The sequence below is a fragment of the Lepidochelys kempii genome, chromosome 26 (genome assembly GCF_965140265.1).
Source record: "Lepidochelys kempii isolate rLepKem1 chromosome 26, rLepKem1.hap2, whole genome shotgun sequence".
In the NCBI taxonomy this organism is placed as follows: domain Eukaryota; kingdom Metazoa; phylum Chordata; order Testudines; family Cheloniidae; genus Lepidochelys; species Lepidochelys kempii.
Window position 1 is genome coordinate 256,632 of NC_133281.1, and position 27,624 is coordinate 284,255.

The window sequence follows — 27,624 nt, forward strand, 5'->3', positions numbered from 1 at the left end:
TACCATTCAGAGACTGACTCCTAGTGCATTATGTGCCTGAACTGCATCATCTGCCTGTTTAGCGTGGGAAGCTCCCTGGAAGAGGGACATGGTCTTTCTCTATAGTTTGCACAGCACCATTTAAGCTGATGGCCCAAGGAAATAATGAATATTTGAGTATTTTGCATCTCTTGGGGCATTGTGTGGGTGGTTCTCTGCCCCCCATTCCTGGAACCAGGATGAAGGTTCTCTTTGTAAGTGGCACTTATCTGATCTGTTCCTGGCTCTCAAAAGGATTCAAAAGGCAATGATACCAAAAAGACGCTGTGGAGTCACTTAACTGCTTTCTGATTAGGACCATGAATAATGCTGATTGGATGAGAGCCAGGCTGTGTTCTGCTGACTTCATCAGGCACTTCTCCTCCCCCTCATCTTTGCAAAAAACTAACCCAGCCCATCCTGACCTCATCACTGCAGCCTACCACTGTGTATCTTTTCCGCTGGGTGAAAAAGTCCCCCCCCCGCCGCCCATAAAGTCTCCACCCCCTTGACTGGCATTTTAAGGAGGACACTGGAGCTGTTTAGAGAGATCAGAGCTCAGACATATTCAAAGCATCCAGGCTACACTGAAAGGAAACCATCAGCAGCATACAAAAGAGGAGAAGTGAAGGTATGTGTTATTCTGCACCTGTCTGTGCAGAGTCCTTCCCTTTCCCCATGGCTTAGTGTTGCAATAAGAGTAGAGCAGGGATAAATAAGGTCACACTTCTGATATTAATTATTACTTCTTAATTAATTAGCATGATGTACGGCACTTTAGAATGTGGAATTTAACTTAGCTGTTTCTTTTCAGCCTTTGGGGAGAAATATAAAGTTGGGGACAGATGGTGCTTTCCAGTTCTCTTAGGAAAGCCTTACTACCCCAAGTCAGTAAAAGTGGAGCAGCTAAAGGACTGACAGCCTCTGGCACTGAACTGCACTTGGGTAGGAGCCCCCTGCACAGTGAAAAGAAAATAATAGTGTAAATAAAAAGAACAGATCTTCCAATAGCATCAAAAGACCCAGAGTGCCAGCTGTGAAATTATCATTTGTCCTGCTCATGAGATGGGCTGAGGTAGGGGTCAGACTGCACATTTCTCTTCAGGATTCCAGTCTAAGCAGGGATGACAGAGGAGCCTCCGTGGGCTCTCTAGGCTTCTTCCTCTTCCCAAACACAACCAGCGCTATAGCAAATCTTCAGAACAATTCCCAAAGGGGAAATCAGACTTCACAAGTGTCAAGGGAATGGTGTATTTCAAAGACACTGAAGGGATATAATATAAATATAAATGCCCTGTCTATGGAGGTGGCAGGCAGGAAGAAATAGTAAGAAACTGGGCACCACAATGCTCAGTAGAGGACTGGGGCACTACAACTCTTCTCAGCAGGCAGTAAAGGGGAGAAAGGCACCAAGACTCTTTCTCCCTGCAGACAGGAGGGGCAGTGAGGCCCAGACTTTATGCCCCTCTGATCGGAGATCAGCTTAGAGAAGTATCAGCACAAACGGCAAACAGCTACTGATTCCAAATTCAGAGTCAAGGCAATGGGCTCTAAAGAGAAGAGCATGGAACTGGGAGTCAGGACTCCTGACTTTTAATCTCTATTCTGCCTCTGACTGTCAATGTGACCTTGGGTGAGTCTCTTCACTTCCATGGGTCTCACTTTCCCCACCTTTAAATTAGGAGTAACAGTTATTTACCTATTACTGAGGAGAGTTGTGATGCTTAACGCGGAACATGTGAAGTTCAAAGTATTCTTGTTTCTGAGGCATCTGCAGAGATGTTCGCTGCGTCTGCGGAATGCAGCATCCCTTTGCTGTGTTGATTCCAGATCGGTAATGAGTTATGTGCTACTAACACAACACGTGCATTAGGTGCACTAACTCCATACTGCTCTCCAGCTTTGTTTAGCACAAGGTTATCATGACACCAACAGGCAGGTGCACCAGAATCCAGATATGTGGTTCTGGGGGTGGCAAAGCATCATGAGGAAGATAGACTAGTTACATGCTACCCAGCTCACTTGTGTTGTGCAGAGGTTTGCACTTGGGATGGCGTTGCACTAAGGGCATGTCTACACTACACTGTATCTGGGAGGGAGTGAGCGACCCAGTCTGGATCCACAGACTCATGCTAGCCCATTAAAAATAGCTATGTAGACACTACGGTTCAGGTTGGAGATTGGAATCCAAAGCCTGGTAGTGGGGAGAAGAGGGCAGCTTGAGAGCCTGAGCTGCCACATCAAAACACTGTTTACACAGCTATTTTTAGAATGCCAGCAGGAACCCGTTACCACAAGTCCGTGGACCAAGGCTGGGAGACTTGCTCCCAGATTCTGTGTAGACATGCCCTAAAAGTGCAGCCATTAACCTCTGCACTGACTCCTAATCAATTTCTACACAAGACAGCCTGGGGGTGTTTTCTCTAGTCAGACCATAAATGCTTTGGGAAAAGGTCTGTCTCCTTAGGTGTTTGTAGCACAGCAGATCCCTGATCCTGGACTGCACACACACTCTGGGCTTCACACCACTTAATATATTCCTTTAAAACCTCAATCCAAACATTGTAAAAACACCCTATCGTAGCCAAATATCCTCTTTCATCTCCCCCCATCCTATTTCCCCCTCCCTCCTCTTTGTTTCTCTACTTAACTTCAGACAAGAAACGAGTTCATTCAAAACAAAACATTTTCCCATTTACATAAATGCCCCAGGGCTGCACAAATCAAGCAGATTCTAATCCATTTAGAGTTCCATAAGAATCCAGCCAGAAAGTACTTTTAAAGTGACAGCATCAATTATAGTATGACCTGGATTACCTTTAATGTATCTTATACAGAACGAAAGTGTCAGCACAGTAAATCCAGCCCTTTCTATCTTATCACTGGATTAATTTACCAACGGATATGGTGGATTCTCCATCACTGGCAATTTTTAAATCACAAGCGGATGTTGTTCTAAAAGATTTGCTCTAGGAATTATTTTGGAGGAGTTCTATGGCCTGCTATATACAAGGAGGTGAGACTAGATGATCACAATGGTCCCTTCTGGCCTTGGAATCTATTTGCTGGTCACAGGGGCAGAAGCGTTAAGGGTCAGAGCAACAGGAATAACTAGGCCAGAGGCAGCTGGGCAAAAAAGATTATTGCTAGAAGGTCTCTGCTTCTATCCATGTAAACATTCTCATATTTTCGGAAATCCATGTGCTTTCCTAGATAGGGCTTATCATTCAGAACACTCTGATTGGGTAAGGCACAGCCGAGGCCAGGGATAAGACTGGGCAAAACACCAGTTACCAGCCTTCCAAGCACACTGGACATCAGAACTGCCCTACAGCTACAGATAAGGGACTATGCACTCATTTCTGTGCATTGGAGAGGCACTGGCCTGGAAGGCATAGCAAGGGTTATTGGAACAAAGGAATCAGATGACATCCATGAGATACAGGAAGCACTATTTGGTACAAAGAAAATTAAAGGACATGGGCTGCAGGTCAGCACTGCTAGAGTGTACAGTAGACTAGAGTACATTAAAAACTGACTAACAAGCTAAGTGTAATTGGGACAGAATTTGTTTTATATTTAATTCACACTTTAAGTAGCTCTGGTGCTTTTTAAATGGAAGATTCTCCTCTCATACCAGTCTCCAAGATTTTAATACAAAATCTTTCAGGATATAAAAACATCTGATTCCTTCTTTCTCCTATCAGAACAAGCTCCGGTTCCACCTGATTCCACTCAGCCCAACTCCTCCTAGGTGACTACCCAGGTTAGCTCCAATACTTTGTTCTACTGCAGGAAATTTGGACTTTAACACAACTGGCTTATTTCCAGGGAATCCTAAATTTCCTCAGAAGAAATGGCTCCGACACTCTCTTCCACAGACAGATACTTGCTGGAGTATTAGTTCAGAAATTCTTCCTTTCAGATGAGTAAGAGGTTTAAGAACCTCCATTCTCACGTGCAGCTTTAAGAAGAGGAATTGCAGCCTCCCTCTGGCTGGCAAGAGTGACATTGGTCCTATGGTGCTGATTACCATCCAGTTATGGTTATACGGCAGCATCTGCAAAAATTCAAAGAAGTCATAGCATAGCCCTGATTTCAGACAATAGCCTGAGGGCTTCTGCGTAATAAATTGGCACTAGATTTGATGAACAGTCTTGTGACTTTAGGGTAACAAAGATTGAGATGCTACTTTGCTACAGCACTCCTGGGGACTTTAGAGGCTTATGTCAGATTAATGTCCATATTCCTGAGAATCATTGCCTGTTTGGAAAACGTTTCTGCACTTTTTTTTTTTTAAAGCCTGCTACATAGCAGGGAACCCGTTGTACAAGGAATTTTGTAAAGCCAGGGCCCTGAAAGTCTTTCCTGGGAGATTCTGTGAACATCCGGGACTTTACCACTGAAATGTGGAAATATCCGTGCATCCTCAAAACTTTTTCTCCAGGTCTGACATCTGGAGATTTTTTTTAAGTACCTGTAACGCTCTCACATGCCCTCTTGAATCCTCCACTTTTTTCAGACCTATCATGAGACATGGTAGCCTACACTCTGCTGTTACCACTGCTCCCTCTGATTCAGGGCCTGGAATAGTTCACTTGGGTCTTTTGCTTTTCCATCAATCAAACCCCATTTCTTAAAACAAGACTTATTTTCATTTTCTCTCTCTCTGCTTTTGTTCCTGACCTGATGACTGACTAATCTGTCATCTTTGCATTCAGCCAGCCATTATCCAGTTGCCCTTACTGGCTTTATTTAAATAGCAGAGCCTGAACTCCAGATTTATGAAATATCGGTTCTTTCAAATACGTGAGCCAACTTTCTGCTCTCTCAAGGAAGCCTGATGTAGACAAACAGAGGAGACAGAGAAATGAGAAAAGGTGAGAGCAGATGAATGATATGGCAGAAATATGTGTGACTGCAGAATAATCCTATAATTTAGAAACTGATAGAAGATATGGAAACAAAATCCTCTTGCTGCTCCTCCTATTTCCTGCTATCTAGAGCAGTCAGTACACCCTTGGAGGAAGACAGAAGCAACATCCCTTACTTTTATGATGCTCTTGCCACAATGTAGTGAGTCTATTTACATGACAGTTGGACAAAAAAAAAATATCACTAGTTTCTGACTGCAGCACCAGTAACACTGGTTCTGAAATCTCTCATGTTGGGTACAGACGGCCGTCACTAGCAATTTCATGAGAAGTCTCCCCACTCTGGCAGTGTATCCTACCTTGTTCAATTGGAAAAAAAAATGTCCCCAGTATGATTATAGGTGAAAATGACTTACTTGAAGGGAGATGTGCAAGTCTATGGCACTTTACTGAATGTCCCTGTACCTAGGAATTTACCATCTAACCAGGCAAATATGATACATGGAACCACATATTCGCTACTTAATTATAGGCTTGATCCAGGAAACACTTGGTGAAATTCGTTGGCCTGTGTTATGCAGGATCAGAAGGACCTTAACATCTGTGGCTCATAAATGTGGAAAAACAAAGTGTTGGAGTCCCTTTAGTGCTATTTTGCTCCCAGAGTGGAGTCCCTATGAACTTAATACTACTAATTCTAATCTACCTTCCTCAGTAACCTAATCTCTGCTTTCAGAGTAACAGCAGTGTTAGTCTGTATTCGCAAAAAGAAAAGGAGTACTTGTGGCACCTTAGAGACTAACCAATTTATTTGAGCATGAGCTTTCGTGAGCTACAGCTCACTTCATCGGATGCATACCGTGGAAACTGCAGCAGACTTTATATACACACAGAGAACATGAAACAATACCTCCTCCCACCCCACTGTCCTGCTGGTAATAGCTTATCTAAAGTGATCATCCAGTTGGGCCATTTCCTGCACAAATCCAGGTGTTCTCACCCTCCACCCCCCCACACACAAATTCACTCTCCTGCTGGTAATAGCCCATCCAAAGTGACAACTCTCTACACAATGTGCATGATAATCAAGTTGGGCCATTTCCTGCACAAATCCAGGTTCTCTCACCCCCTCACCCCCCTCCAAAAAACACACACACAAACTCACTATCCTGCTGGTAATAGCTCATCCAAAGTGACCACTCTCCCTACAATGTGCATGATAATCAAGGTGGGCCATTTCCAGCACAAATCCAGGTTTTCTCACCCCCCCACCCCCATACACAAACTCAAACTAATCTCTGCTGTACCACATGCCTTTAACATTAGTATAGAGCCCCTTTATTAACCCAAAAAGAAAAGGAATACTTGTGGCACCTTAGAGACTAACAAATTTATTTCAGCGTAAGCTTTTGTGAGCTACAATGAGCTGTAGCTCACGAATGCTTAGAATCATAGAATATCAAGATTGGAAGGGACCTCAGGAGGTCATCTAGTCCAACCCCCTGCTCAAAGCAGGACCAATCCCCAACTAAATCATCCCAGTCAGGGCTTTGTCAAGCCTGACCTTAAAAATATCTAAGGAAGGAGATTCCACCACCTCCCTAGGTAACGCATTCCAGTGTTTCACCACCCTCCTAGTGAAAAAGTTTTTCCTAATATCCAACCTAAACCTCACCCACTGCAACTTGAGACCATTACTCCTTGTTCTGCCATCAGCTATCACTGAGAACAGTCTAGATCCATCCTCTTTGGAACCCCCTTTCAGGTAGTTGAAAGCAGCTATCAAATCCCCCCTCATTCTTCTCTTCCACAGACTAAACAATCCCAGTTCCCTCGGCCTCTCCTCATGTGTTCCAGTCCCCTAATCATTTTTGTTGATCTCCGCTGGACTCTTTCCAATTTTTCCACATCCTTTTTGTAGCATGGGGCCCAAAACTGGACACCGTACTCCAGATGAGGCCTCACCAATGTCGAATAGAGGGGAACGATCACGTCTCTCAATCTGCTGGCAGGCAATGCCCCTACTTATACATCCCAAAATGCCATTGGCCTTCTCGGCAACAGGGGCACACTGTTGACTCATATCCAGCTTCTCGTCCACTGTCACCCCTAGGTCCTTTTCTGCAGAACTGCTGCTGAGCCATTCGGTCCCTAGTCTGTAGCGGTGCATGGGATTCTTCCGTCCTAAGTGCAGGACTCTGCACTTGTCCTTGTTGAACCTCATCAGATTTCTTTTGGCCCAATCCTCTAATTTCTCTAGGGCCCTCTGTATCCTATCCCTACCCTCCAGCGTATCTACCTCTCCTCCCAGTTTAGTGTCATCTGCAAACCTGCTGAGGGTGCAATCCACACCACCCTACAGATCATTTATGAAGATATTGAACAAAACCGGCCCCAGGACCGACCCTTGGGGCACTCCACTTGATACCAGCTGCCAACTAGACATGGAGCCATTGATCACTACCCGTTGAGCCCGACAATCTAGCCAGCTTTCTATCCACCTTACAGTCCATTCATCCAGCCCATACTTCTTTAACTTGCTGGCAAGAATACTGTGGGAGATCATGTCAAAAGCTTTGCTAAAGTCAAGGAACAACACGTCCACCGCTTTCCCCTCATCCACAGAGCCAGTTATCTCGTCATAGAAGGCAATTAAATTAGTCAGGCATGACTTGCCCTTGGTGAATCCATGCTGACTGTTCCTGATCACTTTCCTCTCATGTAAGTGCTTCAGAATTGATTCCTTGAGGACCTGCTCCATGATTTTTCCAAGGACTGAGGTGAGGCTGACTGGCCTGTAGTTCCCAGGATCCTCCTCCTTCCCTTTTTTAAAGATGGGCACTACATTAGCCTTTTTCCAGTCATCTGGGACTTCCCCGGATCGCCATGAGTTTTCAAAGATAATGACCAATGGCTCTGCAATCACATCCGCCCACTCCTTTAGCACTCTCGGATGCAGCGCATCCGGCCCCATGGACTTGTGCTCATCCAACTTTTCGAAATAGTCCTGAACCGCTTCTTTCTCCACAGAGGGCTGATTACCTCCTCCCCACGCTGTGCTGCCCAGTACAGTAGTCTGGGAGCTGACCTTGTTCGTGAAGACAGAGGCAAAAAAAGCATTGAGTACATTAGCTTTTTCCACATTCCCTGTCACTAGGTTGCCACCCTCATTCAGTAAGGGGCCCACACTTTCCTCGACTTTCTTCTTGTTGCTAACATACCTGAAGAAACCCTTCTTGTTACTCTTAACATCTCTTGCTAGCTGCAACTCCAGGTGTGATTTGGCCTTCCTGATTTCACTCCTGCATGCCCGAGCCATATTTTTATACTCTTCCCTGGTCATTTGTCCAATCTTCCACTTCTTGTAAGCTTCTTTTTTGTGTTTAAGATCAGCAAGGATTTCACTGTTAAGCCAAGCTGGTCGCCTGCCATATTTACTGTTCTTTCTACACATTGGGATGGTTTGTTCCTGTAACCTCAATAAGGATTCTTGAAAATACAGCCAGCTCTCCTGGACTCCTTTCCCCTTCACGTTATTGTCCCAGGGGATCCTGCCCATCAGTTCCCTGAGGGAGTCAAAGTCTGCTTTTCTGAAGTCCAGGGTCCGTATTCTGCTGCTCTCCTTTCTTCCTTGTGTCAGGATCCTGAACTCGACCATCTCATGGTCACTGCCTCCCAGGTTCCCATCCACTTTAGCTTCCCCTACTAATTCTTCCCGATTTGTGAGCAGCAGGTCAAGAGCAGCTCTGCCCCTAGTTGGTTCCTCCAGCACTTGCACCAGGAAATTTGTCCCCTACCCTTTCCAAAAACTTCTTGGATTGTCTGTGCACTGCTGTATTACTCTCCCAGCAGATATCAGAGTTATTGAAGTCTCCCATGAGAACCAGGGCCTGCGATCTAGTAACTTCCGTGAATTGCCGGAAGAAAGCCTCGTCCACCTCATCCCTTATGCTCAAATAAACTTGTTAGTCTCTAAGGTGCCACAAGTACTCCTTTTCTTTTTGTGGATGCAGACTAACACGGCTGCTACTCTGAAACCTGTCTTTATTATCCCAGTGTGACTCCTGGTTAGACAGTCAGGTTTATTACAAGTTCTTGAATTCGGTAACATTTCTGAAAAAGAAGATGAATTTCCCCTGTAGTTGTTAAACTCATGCTCTCAAGGTCAGGATTTGCAGGAGATCGCTAGTATACCCTCGTCTCCCTAATCTTTTATTCTTGCTATGAGGTCTCTAAGATAACTGAAGAAAAAGGAAGCCCCTGAAGAAAAAGGAAGATAAAAGTAGTGCTATGAGACCAGAGCAAAGCTGCACTGCCCCTGTGGGGAACAGACCCCCTCAAAGAGCCCCTCACTGCCTACACCCCTTATTCCAGGGTGTTCTACTTGTGCGAGGATAAGAACTGTGCCTGGGTCCATACAGGAGCAGTAATGGATGTTATCAGTTTGGACTAGAGAATTTTACATATAAAATGCTTTAATCTGCCAGGACTGAAGTTGTATGATAAAAGCTTTCTGCAAGGTTCTCAATGGGGCTCTCTCCTCCCTCCAGCAACTTCCCCAAACCATGAAGTAATTCTCTACTGCTATCGTGAAGAAAATTACCTGTCTCTTGCCTTTGTTTGTGAACAGACTGGGGGAGGGGATACTGGAGAGAATGAAATGGCAGAGATGCCGCCACGGCAGAGTTGAGCTATAGAGATCAGAGCTCATGTTGCTGCCATTAAGTCTGTCACCGAAGGAGGCTGAAAATGCTGCTCAGTAAAGGGGCAGGGAACACACAAGACTACTGAACTCCTCAGAGCCTGAATTTTCCCACTGTAATCAGTAGTGATCAGGGCAGCTCCAAGGAAATTCACTACCAGAAAGGAATTCTGCCAGCCAGGTAAGAAAGAGGACAAGGGAAAGAGAGAAGGAAAGTAATGTATTAATTGGAAGACGGATGCAGGCAGAGGTCTAAGTCTATTCTTCCTCTCAATCATATCAGATGAGCTAATGAACTGTGCAGGAATAGATTGTTTCCCAAGGTTACTGTTGTGGGGACAGAAGATGTAAAGATTTCTCATAAGGGCTGGAACAGAGCTTTGTCTGAAGTGACAGCTGCTGAGGTAGATTAAAGGGAATGAGAGGCTGTTGTGACTACAGGGAAGTGAGTCAAGGAAAGAAATGCATGCTTGAACAAGTGAGATGGAGTGCCAGACCACAAGCCAGCATCCCAGCCAACTAACCTACTTTCAACTGCCTGCAAGAGGGGCAGGATGATAGTGGAAATAAAGTCCAGACCATACAGGGCATGGAGGTTAAAATACTGAAAAACAGATCTATTGCTTTAAATTCATTCGGGCTGTCCACACCCCTGTCTGACACCGAGATGGCCCGTCAGCCTTTTTTGGGCCCCTGAGAGCTGACACCCCAACCTAAACACTCCTACTCTTTCAGACACCTCGTTTTGGCTTCTCTTGAGACACTGTATTCTGTTTTATTAGACAAATCTGGGAGTCACAATTTCTTCTGTGAGAGTCTCGAGTTCTCTGCTGCCACTCAGCACCCCTGGATTCCCACAGCCTGTGGAGACGTGACCTGGACTTGTCTCTTGCCAACGTTAACCCCCCCCCAAGTAGTGCCAGACAGGCACTGCTTAGTGCCAGAGCCTAGGAACTTGGCTTCTGCCATTTACCTCTGGGAGGTGGCAGTGCTTAAAGTGGCCTGAAAAAATTAGGGGTCTGTCGTACCCTGGGAGCAGCAACTTTGGTAACTCAGTAAAGTGCAGCCTTCCATGACACAGCTCAATTTTTTTTTTCACTCTTTTCCCCCCTCCCAGGTCTGCAACCCCTGGCAACCCCTCCCTTCCTCTCCCTGCCACTTTAAACAGTGGGAGGTGGTCCAGACTGTCAGGACCCTTCCAAGTTACACCAAGGCTCCTAGACTCTGAAATTGAGATTTGCAAATGCAAAGCCAACTCAGGGATTTAGCCACTCCCTGCAAGCCTCCTTCCCGCTGAAAAATCCGTGGGAGCTGTATGGATAAAAGCTCTTGTTTGCTTTGACAATATCAACCTCTGCTCACACTGGAGGCTCACTGCTCACCTTTTTTGTTTGTTTTTTTTAGATTCTGAGATTTGAAGGAAACCCTGGAAAACACAGAGGATGGAAGGGAAACTCCTGTGTCTGTACCTGCTGATGGCAGCAATCACCACTCTGCAGTGCCAGGTAAGAGGTCAACATGCCAGTGCCACTCTGGGAGATCCCTGGAGGGTCCTGGCACCCCTTGGTGCCCTAACCCTGGTCTGGCAGCACTCTCATCTCTTCTTGCTGGAGCCTCCACTGGTCTCTGCTGGTCAGGAGACGGGGCAGAGTTACACAGTTATACAAGTCAGAAAGAGGAAAAGCTGTAAGAAGGTACCAAAGTTCAGCTCTAGGCCCAGGTGCAATTGTTCCCTGCAGTGAATTACTCAGGGCAGTTTTTAATTGTACCAAGCAATGCGCCTTCTGTCACGCTCTTTGGGTGACTGTCAGCAAAGGCTCCATCTTAGGGGTGGCCATCCTAGCCTGAGAAGGAGCCAGAATTTACTGATGTACATTGCCAAAGAGCTACAGTAATACATCAGCAGCACCCCCCCATCAGTTTCCCCCCAGCTCCCAGCGCTACCCACCCACCGGCAGCCCTGCTGATCAGCGCCTCCCTCTCCCACCTCCCGATCAGCTGTTTCGTGGTGTACAGGAGGCTCTGGGAGGGAGGGGGAGGAGAAAGGGCAGGGCAGGCTCAGGGGAGGGGGCGGGAAGGGGTGGAGTGGGGGCAGGGCCTGTGGCAGAGCCAGTCGTTAAGCAGTGAGCGTCCTCTGGCACATTGGAAAGTTGGTGCCTGGAGTTCCAGCCCCGGCGTCAGTGCCTAGACAAGGAGCCACATATTAACTTCTGAAGAGCCATATGTGGCTCCAGAGCCACAGGTTGGCCACCCTTGCTCCATCATGTTCAACCTTTGCTTGATTTCCCCACATCAGTCTTACTTACACCATCCTATCATCCTCAATTACACTTGACCATTTGAATTTATGCAGAGGGTTACCATATCCCTTAGCCTCAGATATTGGGTGGCCTCAAAACTGCAGACCCAGAAGAATTCTAACTTTCTTAGTTCTTAATCTTTCCTCATTAGCAAGCCACTCCGCTCTTCAGTCATTAGTGCTGCTTTGTGTTACTTGGGACCAGATTAAAGAGAGTCTCTTTGTGGGAGTATTTCTATTCCACATACCTTAATGGCAATGCATGCTTTTCCCTCTACCTCTGGGCCTGGGGAAGGGCAGTTGCCTAAATTCTCATCTATGGCATTTGCACAGAAATAGTACATAATGGCTAGCACATGTAAATTGTGTGCAACTGGAAGGATCCTTAATGCACAACCCCAGGAACATGAGCCAATTTGTGCTTGGTCCCTGCTATCCTGGACTATTATACATGTGTCTAAGGCACTCCCCACAATACCAGAAATGCCATACTGAGGAGAGTGGGAGGAGTGTGTCTCAAAGCTCTCCAGATTTTGGGAGCACTTGGTAATTGAATCTCTAAGACAGCAGCCACTCAGGCTTCCTCTTTCTCTGCTTGCAGGAGCTCCTTGTGCGCCTCAAACGGGGAGCCAGATCTAAAGGTAAGGAGGGGAGAGGAAACCCATTCTAACTTGGGCTAAGCAGATGTGCAGGGCAAAGCAGGCTGGTGCTGAGGAAGTGAAAACAGGGCCAGGCTCATGCTCCAACTATGCCCATTCTCATAGGCTGTACTGACAAAGATTTGGCCATGAAAGATATGGAGACCATACCCAGCATGCTGTAATATCTTATACAGTTCAAAAGACACAGAAGATCTTCCCCTCTCCTACACACACACACTGGTGGAGCACAGAATTCTACATCCAACAGCACAGCAGGGAGAGGGACACAGCAGCTCTGGCCTGGGAAGGGAAGAGAGCTCTGTTAACAGAGGAGAGCATTCTGCTGTCCGGGGAGGGGAACGGAGCACAGCCTCTATGGTCAGACAACCCCATTTGCCTTTTCCTAAGGAGGGTTTCCTGTCTCCAATTGCAGCCACTTGCACTGACCGTTCATCCCGACAGATTTATCAGCAGAGGGAGACCTGGCTACGACTTGCAGGAGGCAGAGTAGAATATTGTGTGTGTGACAATGGTTGGAGTCGTTGCCACAGCGTGCCTGTCAGAAGTGAGTATGGAGCAGGAGCTGGGAAGGGAAAGGGGAGCATCTGCATTTCCAGCATTCAGCCCTGTTAGACAGAAAGGGGGACTCTGCTCTCGAGGGAATGATGATTGTGCACAGAGAATCTGGGGTTTACATGGATGCACTAGGATGTGCCTACTCATTGAGGCAGGAATAAAAGTGCAGGCTGGGCCAGAGAGGTAAACAGAGATCAGAGCCAAAGCATGTGCCAGGGTGAGTGGGGAAGATGAAGGAAAGGGGTGGAGGTGTGTACAAGCTGGACCAGAGGCAGGAAACAAGGCGCATATCTGGCAACATGCCAGAGAGAAATGGGCAGTAAGGAGGCTGAGAGGAGAGGTCACAAATCATAGTTTATGGCCAAAAAGGATCAACAGATCATCTAGTCTGACCTCCTGTTTATCACAGACTAGCAACACCACCCAGCACCCACAGTTAGAACAAAAATTATACAGCCCACATGAGAATACACTATTATGAGAGGATAGGAGGGATAAAGGTGCACCAATGTCGCAGGCCCCTGCAGTGGCAGAGAAATGATTAAGTAAGATATACCCAAATAATCCGGGCAAGTGACCCGAGCCCACAGAAGAAAGTGAAAAAACCCAAGCTTTCTGCCAAACTGACTTGGGGGAAAATTCCTTCCCAGCCTCACATATGGGGTCAGTGATGCCCTGGCAGGAACCAGCCAGTGAAGCACCAGATACAGAGATGCCACCTCAGAGCCCTGAATCACTCTGCCCAATGTCCCTTTTCTAGCTGGGGCTAGGCCTGATGCTTCAGAGGAAGGGGATTTAAAAAAAGGGGGGGGGGGAGCAGGAGGAATTGCTTCCTGACCTCTGCCAGTTGCCAGCTGAAACCCAGAAGCATGAGCTTTTAGGAACATAAGACAAACTGGAAATAAGCCCTAGGACTGCTGTGCATTTCCCTTACATCTCAAGCAACCCCATCATACCATCACACTCATAAATTTGTCCAACTCTCAGTTAAAACTAAGTTGTTTGCCCCGATAACTCCTATTGGGAACAGTCTAATTTCCAGCCCAGATTTGTTCACAGCCAGTTTATATCCATTTGTTTGTGTGCCCACATTGTCCTTTAGTTTAAATAGCTCTTCATCCTCCCTGGTAATTACCCCCTTTTTGATGTTTTTATACAGAGTAATCAGAGCCCCTCTCAGCCTTCTTTTTGCTAGACTAAGCAAGCCAAGTCCTTCTAAGTCTCCTCTCATAAGACAGGCCCTCCGTTCCCCTGATCATCCTAGTAACTCTTCTCTGCATTGGTTCCAGTTTGAATTCATATTTCTTGAACATGGGTGACCAGCACTGTACACAGTATTCCAAATGAGGTCTTACAAGGATACCTTGTACAATGGCATTAGTTCTTCTCTATCATTACTGGAAATGACTTGTCTGATACATCCTAGGATTGAATTTACCTTTTTCACAGCTGCATCACACTGGTAGATCAGTCATCCTGTGCTGTGAGGGACCTCCACACCCAGGTCTCACTCCTCATCTGTCACCTCCAACTGATGAGCTCCCAACTTGTAGTAGAAATTCTTATTAGACCCTTGTACTTTGTACGGTTGAATTTCATCCCATTTCTGTCACTCCAGTCTTCTAGATCATCCAGATCTTCCTATATAATAATCTGATCCTCCTCATGATGTCTCCCAACTCTGTATGATCAGCAAATTTCATTAGCACATGCCCAAGTTTTGTGCCAAGGTCATTAATAAAAATATTGAATAAGATTAGTCTCAAGAGCAATCCCTGAGGAACTCCACTAGGAACTCCCTCCAGTCCGATAATTCACCTTTCAGCACAACCCACTGCGTTCTCCCCTTTAGCCAGTTCCTTATCCATCTTAAAATGCTTGTACTGATCCCCATCTTCCCTGATTTAACTAATAGTTTCCCATGTGGTACCATGTCAAATGATTTACTGAAGTCCAAGTATATTAAATTTACTGCACTTCCCTTATTTTAAAAAATCAGTTATTTTCTCAAAGAAGGAAATCAGGTTAGTCTGGCACAACCTACCTTTGGTAAACCCATGTTGCATTACATCCCCTTTACCATTACATCCATGAATTTAATTATTCTTTCCTTCACAATTTGTTCTAAAGCCTTGCATACTACTGAAGTCAGACTAACAGGTCTGTAATTACCCAATCACACCCCCCCCACCCCCTTTCTTAAATACAGGTATGATGTTAAGTATTCTCCATCATATGGTATTATCCCCAAAGAGAAAGATTTAGTCAAAATCCTTGCTACCTGACTATCAGTCTCATGTGCCAGTTCTTTCCATATTCTGGGATGGAAATTACCTGGTCTTCCCAATTTGAGCCCATTAAAATCTAAGTTTTCCTTCCACCTAAGATGTGGTAATTTCCATTTCTAGACCCTCATTTCCATCAGCTGTACTACATTTATTCACATGTTCCATATTATCATCCTTACTGAAAGCTAAAGCAAAGTATTCATTTACTTTTGGGGCCATACCAGTTTCTCAGATGGGGAGATATTCATGGCTGCCTGCGGATGTGAAATCTAATGAGGTTTCCTGGCTTGTTTGCTTGACAGGATGTGCTCACAAGAAATGTTACAATGGGGGTCAGTGCAAGCAGGCATTATACTCCCCTCTGCACTTCATCTGTCAGTGCAGTCAAGGCTTCTCTGGGAAGAATTGTGAGATAGGTGAGTGCATGTGCAGTGAGTAGAGCTACATATAGCTCGGGGAATGGGGAAGGGTTTGGCTACCCAGAGCTGTGGGAAGAGCTATCCAGAGGTTGCTGCAATGTAACAGGCCCTGAGCTATGCTGTCTCTATTTATTTCAGAGCTAATACTACAGGGGATCTTATGCATCTGGGGGAAGGATATCTGTGCTGGTGGCCTGACCATAGATATATACTTTCTAGCCTCGGGGATGAAGACCCTCTGCTAGACATGGGGTCTGGACTGGCCTGTTGAGGCATTTATGCTGGGCTAGTGACTGTGGTAGCTAGGGTCCCTCCACAAGGGAACAGCTCTCAGAAGCTCAGGGGAGGGAAGCAGAGTCCATGTGGGACCAGTCTGAAGCTACCATTTTGCTTCCCTGTTGTTTAGATACCGAAGTCCCATGTTACAAAGACCTGGGAGCAACATACAGGGGGACGTGGAGCGTGACTGAGAGTGGGAGTGAGTGCTTAAACTGGAATATCAGCACGTTGGCTCAGAAAAAGTACAATGGGCGGAGAGCAGATGCTGCTCAACTGGGACTTGGCAATCACAACTACTGCAGGTGAGAGGCACTGGTGATGAGGGAGTATAACACTGTGGGGAGGCCCTCTCAGGGGTGGACCTGACATGGGGCTACTGGAGAACACTTATGGGAGAGAAGTGGGTCTTGGAACTCTCAGGGTGGTGGCCTGGAGAGTGGGGCCCTGAAGCAGGCTCAGAATGAACTGGGACAGAGTGGCTAATGGTTCTCAGATGGGTGACCTGGGAATGGTGACCTTGGCATGGGACTGAAGAGCTGCTGTAACCTTGTTTTGTTTTGGGAGGAACTGTTTAGCATAAGAGATCTGTGGCACCTCATGTGGATAAAAGGGTTTAAATTTGGTACTGAAAGAAAGAGACAGTCATTCTTTGCATGAGCAGATTAAGGGGAAACTAAGGAAGGTCATACCTGATCTGCTGAGGTTGCCCGTGACAGGGTTTCCCTTTAACAGTACCACAAAGAAGCGGGGATCGTATGTTGAAAGGGCCAGGAAGCTACTTCCTTCCTAGGCCCTACATTCTGGCTCTCCCACAGGGGATTTCACTCTGCTTCAAGCTGCATATCTAATCACCTCCTTTGTTCCTTTCTTCCATCCTTGCCTCTGTACCTGAAACCCCCTTCCTGAGCCAATCTACCTAGCCACCACCTGCCTCTCCAAACCTTCTTTAAATAACCCAATCTCTAGTGCTCTCTGCATCAGCATTGCACACGTGTAAGCTACAAACAACACTCCACTCCTCCTGCCTTCCATTTAACAATCAACATTCCTCAAGTTACTCAGCTAGACTGCCAGGGCTGGACTGTGCATTGGTATGGAGTTATATACACAATGTTACCATCTCTCTCAGGAACCCAGATGAGGACTCCAAACCCTGGTGCCATGTCTACAAAGGGGGGCAGTATACCTGGGAATACTGCAGCACACCTGCTTGCTTAAAAGGTATGTGCAGGGCCAGAGGGGATACCTGCTGTGGAGACTAGATTTTTAAGGGGTCCCTGGGCCCGCAGACATTTCCATAGGCTGCAGAATTGAGCACTTTAAACTACATTTAAGCTTCTAACTTTTCTGGCTGAAAAGAAAGAGTCTTACTGATGTAGTGGGGATTATTAGTGAGAGGAGATCTTCTTGGAAGAGGAGGCAACAGTTGATGCACTATATAAACAGCTGAGGAGGTGATGCTGGGAACAGTTAGCAGCTGGTACTAATCAGTTAATCTGCAGATTTTTTGTTGCAGGAGAGGACGACTGCTTTTCTGGGAAGGGCACAGAGTACCGGGGCAGCCACAGCACTACCAGCTCTGGTGCCACCTGTCTGAGATGGGACTCCAAAACCATTGCCAACAAATTCTACACAGCTTGGAGGTTCAATGCCCACCAGCTGGGTCTTGGGAGCCACAATTTCTGCCGGTAGGCAGGGAGTTAATTCACAATTTTTACAAGGTACCTCCCTTGCCCCATTCTCCCTAAGGTGCAGCTCTGACTTGTCACATGAATAAGGACATAGGGGATACACAGTACTCCAGAGAACATGCTGCCTGGCCACAGAGTGATTATCTTTGTGATGTCACTCCATGCATGCAGTTTTCTGCAGATACTACTAGGCACAGATCTGGTATCCTCCAGTGAAAGCTCACAAGGTGGCCTTGTCCCTAAGTTACACTCGAAGGATACATACAGTTTTTGGAAAACAATGATTTTCTCCATTGTCCCCTCCCCCACCAGGCTCTCTACAGGTCCAATGGGAGTGTGAGCGGCTGAAACAGCTTCCCCTTTTCTGTATTCCAGAAACCCTGACAATGACTCCAGGCCATGGTGCCACGTGCTGGAGGCAGGCCAGCCAAAGTGGGAATACTGCGACGTGCCTGTCTGCTGTAAGGAACATCCCCACACTCGCTCTCCCCTGACTTTTCTCTTCCTTTCAGTCCCCACTGCTCTGCTTCTTGCCATTGTCACACTCAAGCCCCTTTCAGTAAGGTAAGGGCTGGATTGCCGCTGTGGCAGAGCCGCAGGGGAGTCTGTGGCTCCCACACAGGTGTCTCTTCCAGACTTGCAAGGAAGGCAGGAGAAGGGGGGTGCACGTGCAGGGCTTCCTTGCTTTCTTTCCTGCCTGTGTGGCAGGTTTCCAGGGGGTAAGAGAAATCAGGTCATCAACAGCATTGTGTTCAGTGCTGCTTCAGCAGATGCTAAGCACATGGAGGCTTTTTACCCCATGAGAGAGGCTTTGTGCTGTGGCCCTTATTCTGATTTCTGTGTTTGTCATCCACAGCCACGTGTGGCCTACGGCAGCACAAAGTGGCCCAATTCCGAATTAAAGGCGGCCTCTATGCAGACATCACCTCCCACCCATGGCAGGCTGCCATTTTTGCCAGGTATCGTCGAGTGACTGGGGAGCATTTCCTATGTGGAGGAATCCTGATCAACTCCTGCTGGGTCCTGTCAGCTGCCCATTGTTTCCAGGAGAGGTGAGAGAAGAATCCAGTTAGCGCCTCTAGCATAGGGACTAGATACTGGGTCTCCCGATTGCAGCAGTGGGAGTACTGAGAGAAAAAGATCCCAGTGCCCTGACTACCCTTCCATGGTAGACACTGAGCCAGGGTGGGAGCTGCTGCATGCAGAGGGAGTCCGAGTAACTGTGCCCTTCAGAACCTCTTGCTCCCTACATTACTTTCCCAGCTGTAGAATAAGATCCTCACCACCACCACCCTTGGGGATGCAGGACAGCTTAACTAGATACAAAGGTCCCCTCATATCACCTCTCTCACTGCTGCAGCTAGGAAGGCACTCTCCTGCAGCGGTAGCACAGTGAAGGAAGGCAAGGCTGTGGTCTTGGGCTAGGCCTACTGTACTTAAGAACTATAGTGTAGGAATAGTGGGGTTTAAACTCTGCAACTTCCTGTCAATCTCATTCTCAGAGTTAACCCTGCATCTGTTAAGCTAGGCTCAAATCTGGGGAATGGGAGCCATTGTTGCAGTGACTGCTTTATACAGGAAACTTACTACACAGTCATGGAGACCCCATCCCATTGCGCATGGCTCCATCGAGGCCCACCTGGAACCCTGCATGCTACTCTAGTTACTGAGTTTAAGAAAGGATTATCTGATTGTTTTTTTTCCTCTGAGTGAGAGAGAGAATACAAAGGAAGCATCTGGAGTTATCAAAAGTCCTATAGTAAAGAGATGGTCAAGATGAACATGGCCAGTATCAAGAAAGGAGCTTGGGAGGCAAACAAGCTGTGGGACATAAGATACCTCCAGGAGACTAAGAATTAATCTGTTATACAGGGCAATAAGAATAGAACCTGGGGCAGCCTGAGACATGGCGGGGTGTGGGGAGAGAAGGGGAGAGCAGATGAGATTTTCCACTGTATGCAATAGTCAGTGCTATGAGGAAGATGAGGACACCCCTGAATATAAATCCAGACTGACTGGTTATGTAAGGAGTAACAATTCTACATGAGAAAAAGTTGAGCCCCGGCTGGGCAGCTGACACCTTCAAAGGATGGGTCTCTGGAGTTGAAGCTGGGAGACGCTCAAAGCTCTTTCGTTGTCCAGGTTTAGTGTCAACCAGCTAAAGATTGTACTGGGTAGGACCTATCGAATGATCCCTGAGGAGAATGAGCAGCAATTCCAAGTGGAGAAATACATCCTGCATAGCAAATTTGACCCAGAAACTTATGACAATGATATCGGTAAGAACTCCCCTAGCCACACATTCAGAAACTGCACCACCAGCCCAAGCCTGTTCTTACACATTTTCTTTTCAGTTCTGTTACAGCTGAAGTCTGGATCAGAAGAGTGTGCTAATGAAATGGACACTGTCCGCACTGTCTGCCTCCCAGAGCCAGGACTTCGGCTGCCTGACTGGACGGAATGTGAGATCTCTGGCTACGGCAAGCATGAGGAATGTAAGGAGATGATGTACCCTATGTAAGGAATTCTTCCACAGGGCTCCTGTCCCTCACCTTCATATTTAAAATAACCAAGTTGTCCCTGGAATCACTACTACTGTATTTAGTATTACAGTGACTGTACACCTCAGGCCAAATTCTGCCCTGAGTTATACCTGTAGCACCCTACTGAGCTCCATCTCTTGTATGAAACCTACAGACAGTGGGAAAGTATCTTGGGAGGTGCAAGACTCAAGCACAACAAATGAGCTAAGTGGAACACTGCAGCCTTAACTCCGTATTTCCTCCTCTTAATTTATATGTAGAAAGATTCTCTCTCACTCATTCTCCTGGAAATAATTCTCCTGTCAAGTGTTATTGCACAGTTGCAGATCATGCCACTATATTCTAGTAAAGCACACGATCTGTATGATGCTTAGGAACAAGAGAAACAGCAATAAGAACAGATGTTTAGAAGCCAACTAAACCACAGCTAGATTATTTCTAGTTGGCTTTTTAAAAAAAGTGTTTATCCATCTAGATATGCAAATAGCTGTCTGGCGGAAATAAGTCTTCTTTTGGCCATCATATTCCCCTATCCCCTGGCTCCTTCCTAGTGCCTGTTATCCCTAATCTTGCATCTTTTCTCTCAGTAAATTGCATGCCCTTCAAAGTAAGGGCCGACTGTTTGTGCAGGATCCAGCATAGTAGAGCCCAGATTCTGACTGGGGCCTCTCCGTGCTGCTGTAGTTATGCCTCCAAGCGTATATCAGTGTACTTTTAGGACAAACAGAGGGTTAAGTGACAAAGTGTGAAAGGAAGAATCCTTAAAAAGCATCCTTTGGTGAAACCTCATTTGAAATCAAGTTTTATGTTTCTGAAAAATCGTTTGACAGATAAAAACTATTCTGCCAAGTTTCAGGCCAATGCAGCTTGAAATGACCAAGATATTAACCTCTCAAAACACAAGTTTTGTCCCTTCTGAGTTCAGTAGAGCCATAATGCATTCCTATCTAGTTACTTATGATCGAGTCTGTGTGTATACAGATAGGACATCTGGTTCCCATTAGAGCAAGTCTAATCCCTTAAAGCCATAACCCCTTTCAGAGAGCTCACAATATTCTCCCTCACCCCCACCCCTCCCTAACTTTACACAATTAACAAACCATTTTACCAAACAAAAGCTTTAGCTGAAATGGAAGGCTTTTAGTGGATGCAATTTAGGACACTACAGTCAGCTGAGAGAAGCCATATCCTGTCCCAGCTAGGTCCGAAGCAGTTTCCCAGCGCCAAAACAAAACCGATGGATTTTAAGTGACTCAAGTAGATAAGAGTTGAGATTTTTCTGTACCTACTTTAGAAACTTTGCTCTCCCTGATGATAGTTCTGGAATGGGGAGCGGGAAGAAGACTTGCAAAACCCCAGAGGTATCTGGGGGCAGCAGAACTAGGGAGGGATGGCGTAGTGCTCCAGCAATGGAAACTGTGTGGGCTCTGCCCCTGCATAAACTAGTGTGTGTGGGGTGGTGACAGCAGGACCCACAGGGACTGGAGCAGCTGCCATTGAGTCAGGGAGTAGGATCTGTAGGGACTGGAATGGGACTGGGAGCAGATATGTGAACCCCCCAGGACTCTCCTTCCAGCCTGAAACCAGCTGCTGCCCTCTCCCCCATTTCACTGTCAGTACCTCCCAAGTCCCCTTTCCATCCCTTTTCCCTATCCATTTACAAGGAACTTCTGCACCCCCCCCCCCCAATCAAATACATCCATTTCTCTTGCAGTTTCTCCTTTCTACTCGGAGCGGTTGAAGGAAGGTCATGTCAGACTGTTTCCACCTAGTCGCTGCACATCACAGCACCTGAACAAGACAATCACTGAGAACATGCTGTGTGCAGGGGACACCAGGCAACTGGATGATGCCTGCAAGGTAAACCTACCCCTGTCTCTACCTGTTCCCTCTGGTTTCCTCCAGAAAATAGTTGCTAACAAAGCACTATGCTCCAATAAAGCAGAGCAAATGCATCCGCATATGGTGGGCTCTGGAGCAAGACTGTCCCTTGTGATGCTGTAAGCTTCACAGCAGCCAGGAAGAGAGGTCACATTTAACCAAAATAAACCTAGGACAAAGGGTATTGAAAACCCAAACTGCAGGAAATGTTACCAATAGCTGGGCAGGAAACCCCACCTGGTGCAGGGTTTCCTGTAACTTTCCTTTACAGAAACAGAACATGAAGTGCTCATCAGGGGGGGGTCTGTGATCGGATAGGGCACTGCCCCACAGAAATGGGACTAACAGGCAAAGGGGAGAGCATGCTCCAGAAGCATCAGAACTGGGGGGCAGAAATAGTTAAAGTTCCTAAAACAAAGCCCCACATATCAGCATCCATAATTCCCTTATGAGCATGTTCTCTACATACCACAGCATTATACAGTGACCACTTTACACAGTTGGGGGGGTGGGAGGGGGAAACCTGATCAAGATTCTTCTAGGATTATTGTACTTTAAAGATTCCTGATGCGAGTTTCAGACTGATTTTTACAGGGATGATGCTGGGAAGTATTTTAGGATCTCACTTTTTCCTTGGTATAGCAGAAGGGGTGTAGGATGCTATCCTAGTAAACACGGATCCTAATTTTTCAGAGGGGCTCTCACCAACTCTACTTGAAGCATGGCACGTAAGCTGGGCAGTGCAGAGGAAGTATCTACAGGGAATCTAATATTGGAAGGCTTAGCGTCCAGTCAGCAAGTAAAGAAAGTGAATGAACTTCTTACTAACCTGGTTTCTCCTTGTAGGGTGACTCTGGAGGGCCTCTGGTCTGTATGAAGGATAATCGTATGCATCTGATTGGGATCATCAGCTGGGGAATAGGCTGTGGACGGAAAGACACACCAGGCATCTATACAAATGTGACTCGTTACCTTGACTGGATTCGGGACAAAATGAAACCCTGAAGGAGGAAAATGAATCACTCAAGGCCTTGCAGTAATGCCCCCACCCCTCCCATACAGGAGGTACTAAGGATGCTGACAGGTGCTGCTGTTTGCACAAATGCCCTATGATCACTCACCTGTAGGGTGCAGGTGCACAGCAGAGTGGAGGGAGGGGCATACACTTTTTAGGTACTTTCTCTCTCCTCTTTAGAGATTATTAGCAGTGGGGGTTTTTTTTTTAAAATTTTGTACCAGGTCATATAGGCACAATGAAAAGTAAGTTCTACCCCCCCCCCCCCAGAAAACCCCCAAGTACTAACAAAGGAGTCTCTGCAGCCCACAGCAGTAGTGGGAGTGCATAGAAGGCAAAAAGGCACAAGTCTAAACTCTGGAAGCCATCTTCTCTCTCTTTTAGAGGGTAAGGTTATGACACTTGCACTATACTCCAAAGTGTGTACACAGAAACATGACTGTAAATGCACTGTAGAGCTTGGACTATGTCCCATTTCCACCCCCACCTCAGAGGGTATGGGCTGCTGCTCAAATCCACTCCCACCTCCGTATTTTCGTAAAATAAAAATATAGACACTATTTAGTGCTAGCCCCACCTCTCCAAGGTGCCCTTGAAAATCTAGAGAGGGGTAGACAGAGTGAAAGGGGATCATAGCTTGCAATGCAAAGAGAGAATCCAAGTTTTGTGATCTCAGGTGAAACACCTGAAGATGAGCACACACTGAAAAGCATGGGATTAGAGGATGTTCTACCACCACCCTAGTTCCATGCAGTGGGATTCCTAGAATAAGTGAGCACTTTGCCTGATGTCAGTTTCACTCATAGGCACAAACATGCTGTGAGTCCATCCACTTGCTCAGAACAATCTTCTAACGACACTTATCTCCTGCAGCACTTTGAAATATTATTTTTATACTATGCAGATATTTAAACTTTCCTGTATTTGTCAGTTTTGTTTTTTTGTATGACAGTATAATTCCTACTACTATACTGACTTTCTGGCAAACCTAGGCTTATCCCTAGGAATATTAAACTATATTGGTCTTCTGAATTCAGTTTTATTACCTCCAAAGTCATTATTAATATAAAGTTTGTCAATGAAAACAGACTGATTTACATTGCAAAAAAAGGCAAATGTCATTCTGGGATGTATTAACAGGAGAGCAATATGTAAGGCACAGGAAGTAACTGTACCATTCTAATCAGCACTGAGGAGGCCACAGCTGGAGTACTGTGCATCACATGTTAAGAAAGATGTGAAATTAGAGTCCAGAGGAGAGCCAACAAAAATGCTAAGAGTTTTAATAAACATGACCTGTGAAGAAAGGTTGAAAGATCTGGGTTTATCAAATTTGTAAAAAAATTGCTGTAAAGATGGCAATTGATTGTTCTCCCTGTCCACAAAGGGGTAAGACAAGTAGGAATTGGCTTGTTTGTAGCAAGGGAGATGTAGGTTAGATATTAGGAAAAAACTCTTACTATAAGGATAGTTAAGCACTAGAACAGGTTAGCAAAGAGGTTTTGGAATCCCCCTCCTTGGAGGTTTAAGAACAGGTTAGACCAACACCTGTCTGGGATGGTATAGGTTTACTTAATCCTGCCTCTGGGATTAAGTAAACCTATACCATGAGAGCCCTTCTAGACCTATTTGACTATGACTGTGATATGGCTGTCAGGCTGAGAGAAATTCCACATGAGATAAAGGGCTGATCTTCACTGCAGCACTTAGTTTGAGTTCGTAAACTCGGAGGGGTTTGATTAGCAAAACTAGGGAGGTGCTGCTGCATCTGTACTTCATGACTAGCTCCAGCAGCACTCAAGCTTCATCGTGACAGGTTTCAGAGGAGCAGCCGTGTTAGTCTGTCTTCGCAAAAAGAAAAGGAGGACTTGTGGCACCTTAGAGACTAACCAATTTATTTGAGCATGAGCTTTCGTGAGCTACAGCTCACTTCACCGGATGCATGCTGTAGCTCACGAAAGCTCATGCTCAAATAAATTGGTTGGTCTCTAAGGTGCCACAAGTACTCCTTTTCTTTTTTCAAGCTTCATCGTATCCCACCAGATGGGCCAGATAGCTTGAGTTTAAAGTACCGTTCAGTTTGAGCTAGACCTTGGAGCATTAGGGACAAAACTCAAGTTATACTATGAGCTAACAATGAATGAATATAAACTCTATCTTGTCCCTGTTTACTTTGGTAACTTGAACTGTTTGAGATTGGCTCTGGTATGAGCAGCAAAGCAAAATACATGGGTTGCTCAGCTCAACTCTTCATAGCAGTGCTGAAGTCCAAAATGTATGAACACACACAGGACAAGGCATACACTAATGGGTTTAAGTTGCAGCAAGGGAGATTTAGGTTAGACATTAGGAAAAACTTTCTGACTGTAGGATAATTAAGCACTGGAAGAAATTACCTAAGGAGGTTGTAGAATCTCCATCACAGGAGGTTTTTAAGAACAGGTTAGACAAACACCTGTCAGGGATGGCCTAGATAATACTTAACCCTGCCTCAGTGCATGGGACTGGACTAGATGACCTATCAAGATTCCTTCCACTCCTGCATTTTTATGATTCTATGCTTGTTTATACACTAGCTACTCTTCCATTTGCTTCCCTTCTGACAGACAGCTGAACACTTAGACAAGAAAAAGGTCAAATAGGTAAGGATGGAGCTGTCAGCAGAAAAAAAACCTGTAAGCCTTTTGTACATCACCCTTGATGCCTGGAATAGCCTCCCTGCCCTATATACTCAGGAATGTCACTGAAGACCCTCCTAAAAATTCACACTCTTTTTACCCCTCCCCTTTCACTCCCAAATGTCACCCCTGACAGTTAAGCCATTACACCAAAGAAACCTGTAATCTAAACCATCCACAATGCATTATGTCACACTTACCTCTTGCACATATATAATTTTTCTACAGCTTTTCTTATCATACCACTCAGTTCTGCCACCCTTACTCACATCGATTAAAGAAAAGGAGGACTTGTGGCACCTTAGAGACCAACACATTTATTTGAGCATAAGCTTTCGTGAGCTACAGCTCACTTCATCGGATGCAACTGTAGCTCACGAAAGCTTATGCTCAAATAAATGTGTTAGTTTCTAAGGTGCCACAAGTACTCCTTTTCTTTTTGAGGATACAGACCAACACGGCTGCTACTCTGAAACCTGTCACATTGATTAGTATCACACTCCTCAAGCAATCCCACAGAAATCAATGGGATTGCTCTCAGAGTAAAACAGTACTCAGCATGAGCAAGGCTGGCAGGGTCAAGCTCTTGGCTCATAAGCCCTTCAGGGCACAGACTTTTCTTATCACTGTCAAGAGCTATATACACGTATGGCATTTGCCACTCACTAGTATTGTCTCCTGCTACTCAGTACTCACTGGCGTGGCAAGCCCTCTACAGTAATGTTTGGGTGTTTCTGGTCACGTTTCACCAGGATGTGCTCTCAGTCCCACTGACTGCAGGATGCATAGGGAGGAGAGATAGGATGCAGCATAGAGTGGCCTTTGTTGTACCTGTGCTTAATGCCAGAACTGTTAAGGGCAGCTCCTTTTCCAGAAACAGAGTTGTTTGACTTTTCCCTGGGTCAAGTAGTTCTCAATGAAATTTGCTGGAACAGTTTAGTCAGAGTTACTACTGAGAAGGTATAATAGCCCCCAACAGCCATTAAGCCTGTCCTGAACACATGTGCCTGAGTCAGAGATTTTGATTTTAGATCCTTATGTATCCAAATTCCTAAGATACACACAACTTTCCTCTCGTCACAGAGAGGCTTACTCTGGATAATCATGCAATATTACTATTTGAAAAATAATAGTTTCAGGGCAAACAAAGGGAGGAATTTGGCTGCATCCCATTGGGGCTGCCCGGGCATGTTCAAACAGGAATCATTTTAAATTTAATTAACCAGAGCAGTTTGGCCTCCTGGTTTGAAAATGCAAAGTGAAAAGACAGCAGCCTCTCTCAGACTGGGTTACGGAAACCACAGACTATAGAGACAATGCCTCAGTGCAGAGGTCGCTGACTCAGCAGCGGAGCAGGCTTGAGCACCAGGGTTGTTTGCAAAGTCCTGGTCAGGTTCCAGTGCATTTTTAGCAAGGTTCACAGCCTACAGTGATGAGAATATGGAAGACTTTAGAGATTTAATCGAAACGAAACAGCAGAGATAATCAAAGAGAGATACTTTAACAGACTTACTACAAAAAAAAAAAAGAGAAGCATCTTGTTCCCAAGAGGTTTAGCAGGGCTCTGGGGTGAAGTTTTCTTTCCTTGAATGCTGGGGTGCAAGTTTATAGATCTCTGTAACAAAATCTGCTAACAGTAAGGAAGACAAATATTCCTTCCCAGACACCAAACCTGAGTCTTGAGACACAGCAGCCGTAGCTTGTAAGAAGCCTGTTGTAT

General features: G+C 45.9%; 3 protein-coding genes across 6 annotated transcripts in view; 1 reads left to right on the forward strand and 2 right to left on the reverse strand.

Moving 5' to 3' along the window:
• The window catches only part of IKBKB (inhibitor of nuclear factor kappa B kinase subunit beta), a 65,631-nt gene extending 50,904 nt beyond the window's left edge, over positions 1–14,727 (reverse strand). The window contains exon 1 of the mRNA XM_073325020.1: positions 14,549–14,727. The gene's annotated coding sequence lies outside the window, so the exon portion shown is untranslated. The remainder of the gene's footprint in view (positions 1–14,548) is intronic.
• Positions 518–24,258, forward strand: PLAT (plasminogen activator, tissue type). 4 transcript variants are annotated; one of them, XM_073325044.1, is made up of 15 exons: positions 518–649; positions 3,726–3,784; positions 10,999–11,099; positions 12,495–12,534; positions 12,968–13,099; positions 15,701–15,814; positions 16,224–16,398; positions 17,226–17,317; positions 17,613–17,784; positions 18,163–18,248; positions 18,644–18,839; positions 19,930–20,066; positions 20,142–20,282; positions 22,045–22,190; positions 23,058–24,258. In XM_073325044.1, the coding sequence occupies exons 3-15, from the start codon at positions 11,037–11,039 to the stop codon at positions 23,214–23,216; spliced, it is 1,653 nt and encodes a 550-aa protein (XP_073181145.1). In that variant the 5' UTR covers positions 518–649; positions 3,726–3,784; positions 10,999–11,036; the 3' UTR covers positions 23,217–24,258. The 4 variants fall into 4 exon arrangements, with proteins under 4 accessions (XP_073181145.1, XP_073181144.1, XP_073181146.1 ...); XM_073325043.1 differs by lacking the exon at positions 3,726–3,784; XM_073325045.1 differs by lacking the exons at positions 3,726–3,784; positions 15,701–15,814.
• Positions 23,046–27,624, reverse strand: part of AP3M2 (adaptor related protein complex 3 subunit mu 2) — a 30,288-nt gene continuing 25,709 nt past the window's right edge. The window contains exon 10 of the mRNA XM_073325049.1: positions 23,046–23,134. The gene's annotated coding sequence lies outside the window, so the exon portion shown is untranslated. The remainder of the gene's footprint in view (positions 23,135–27,624) is intronic.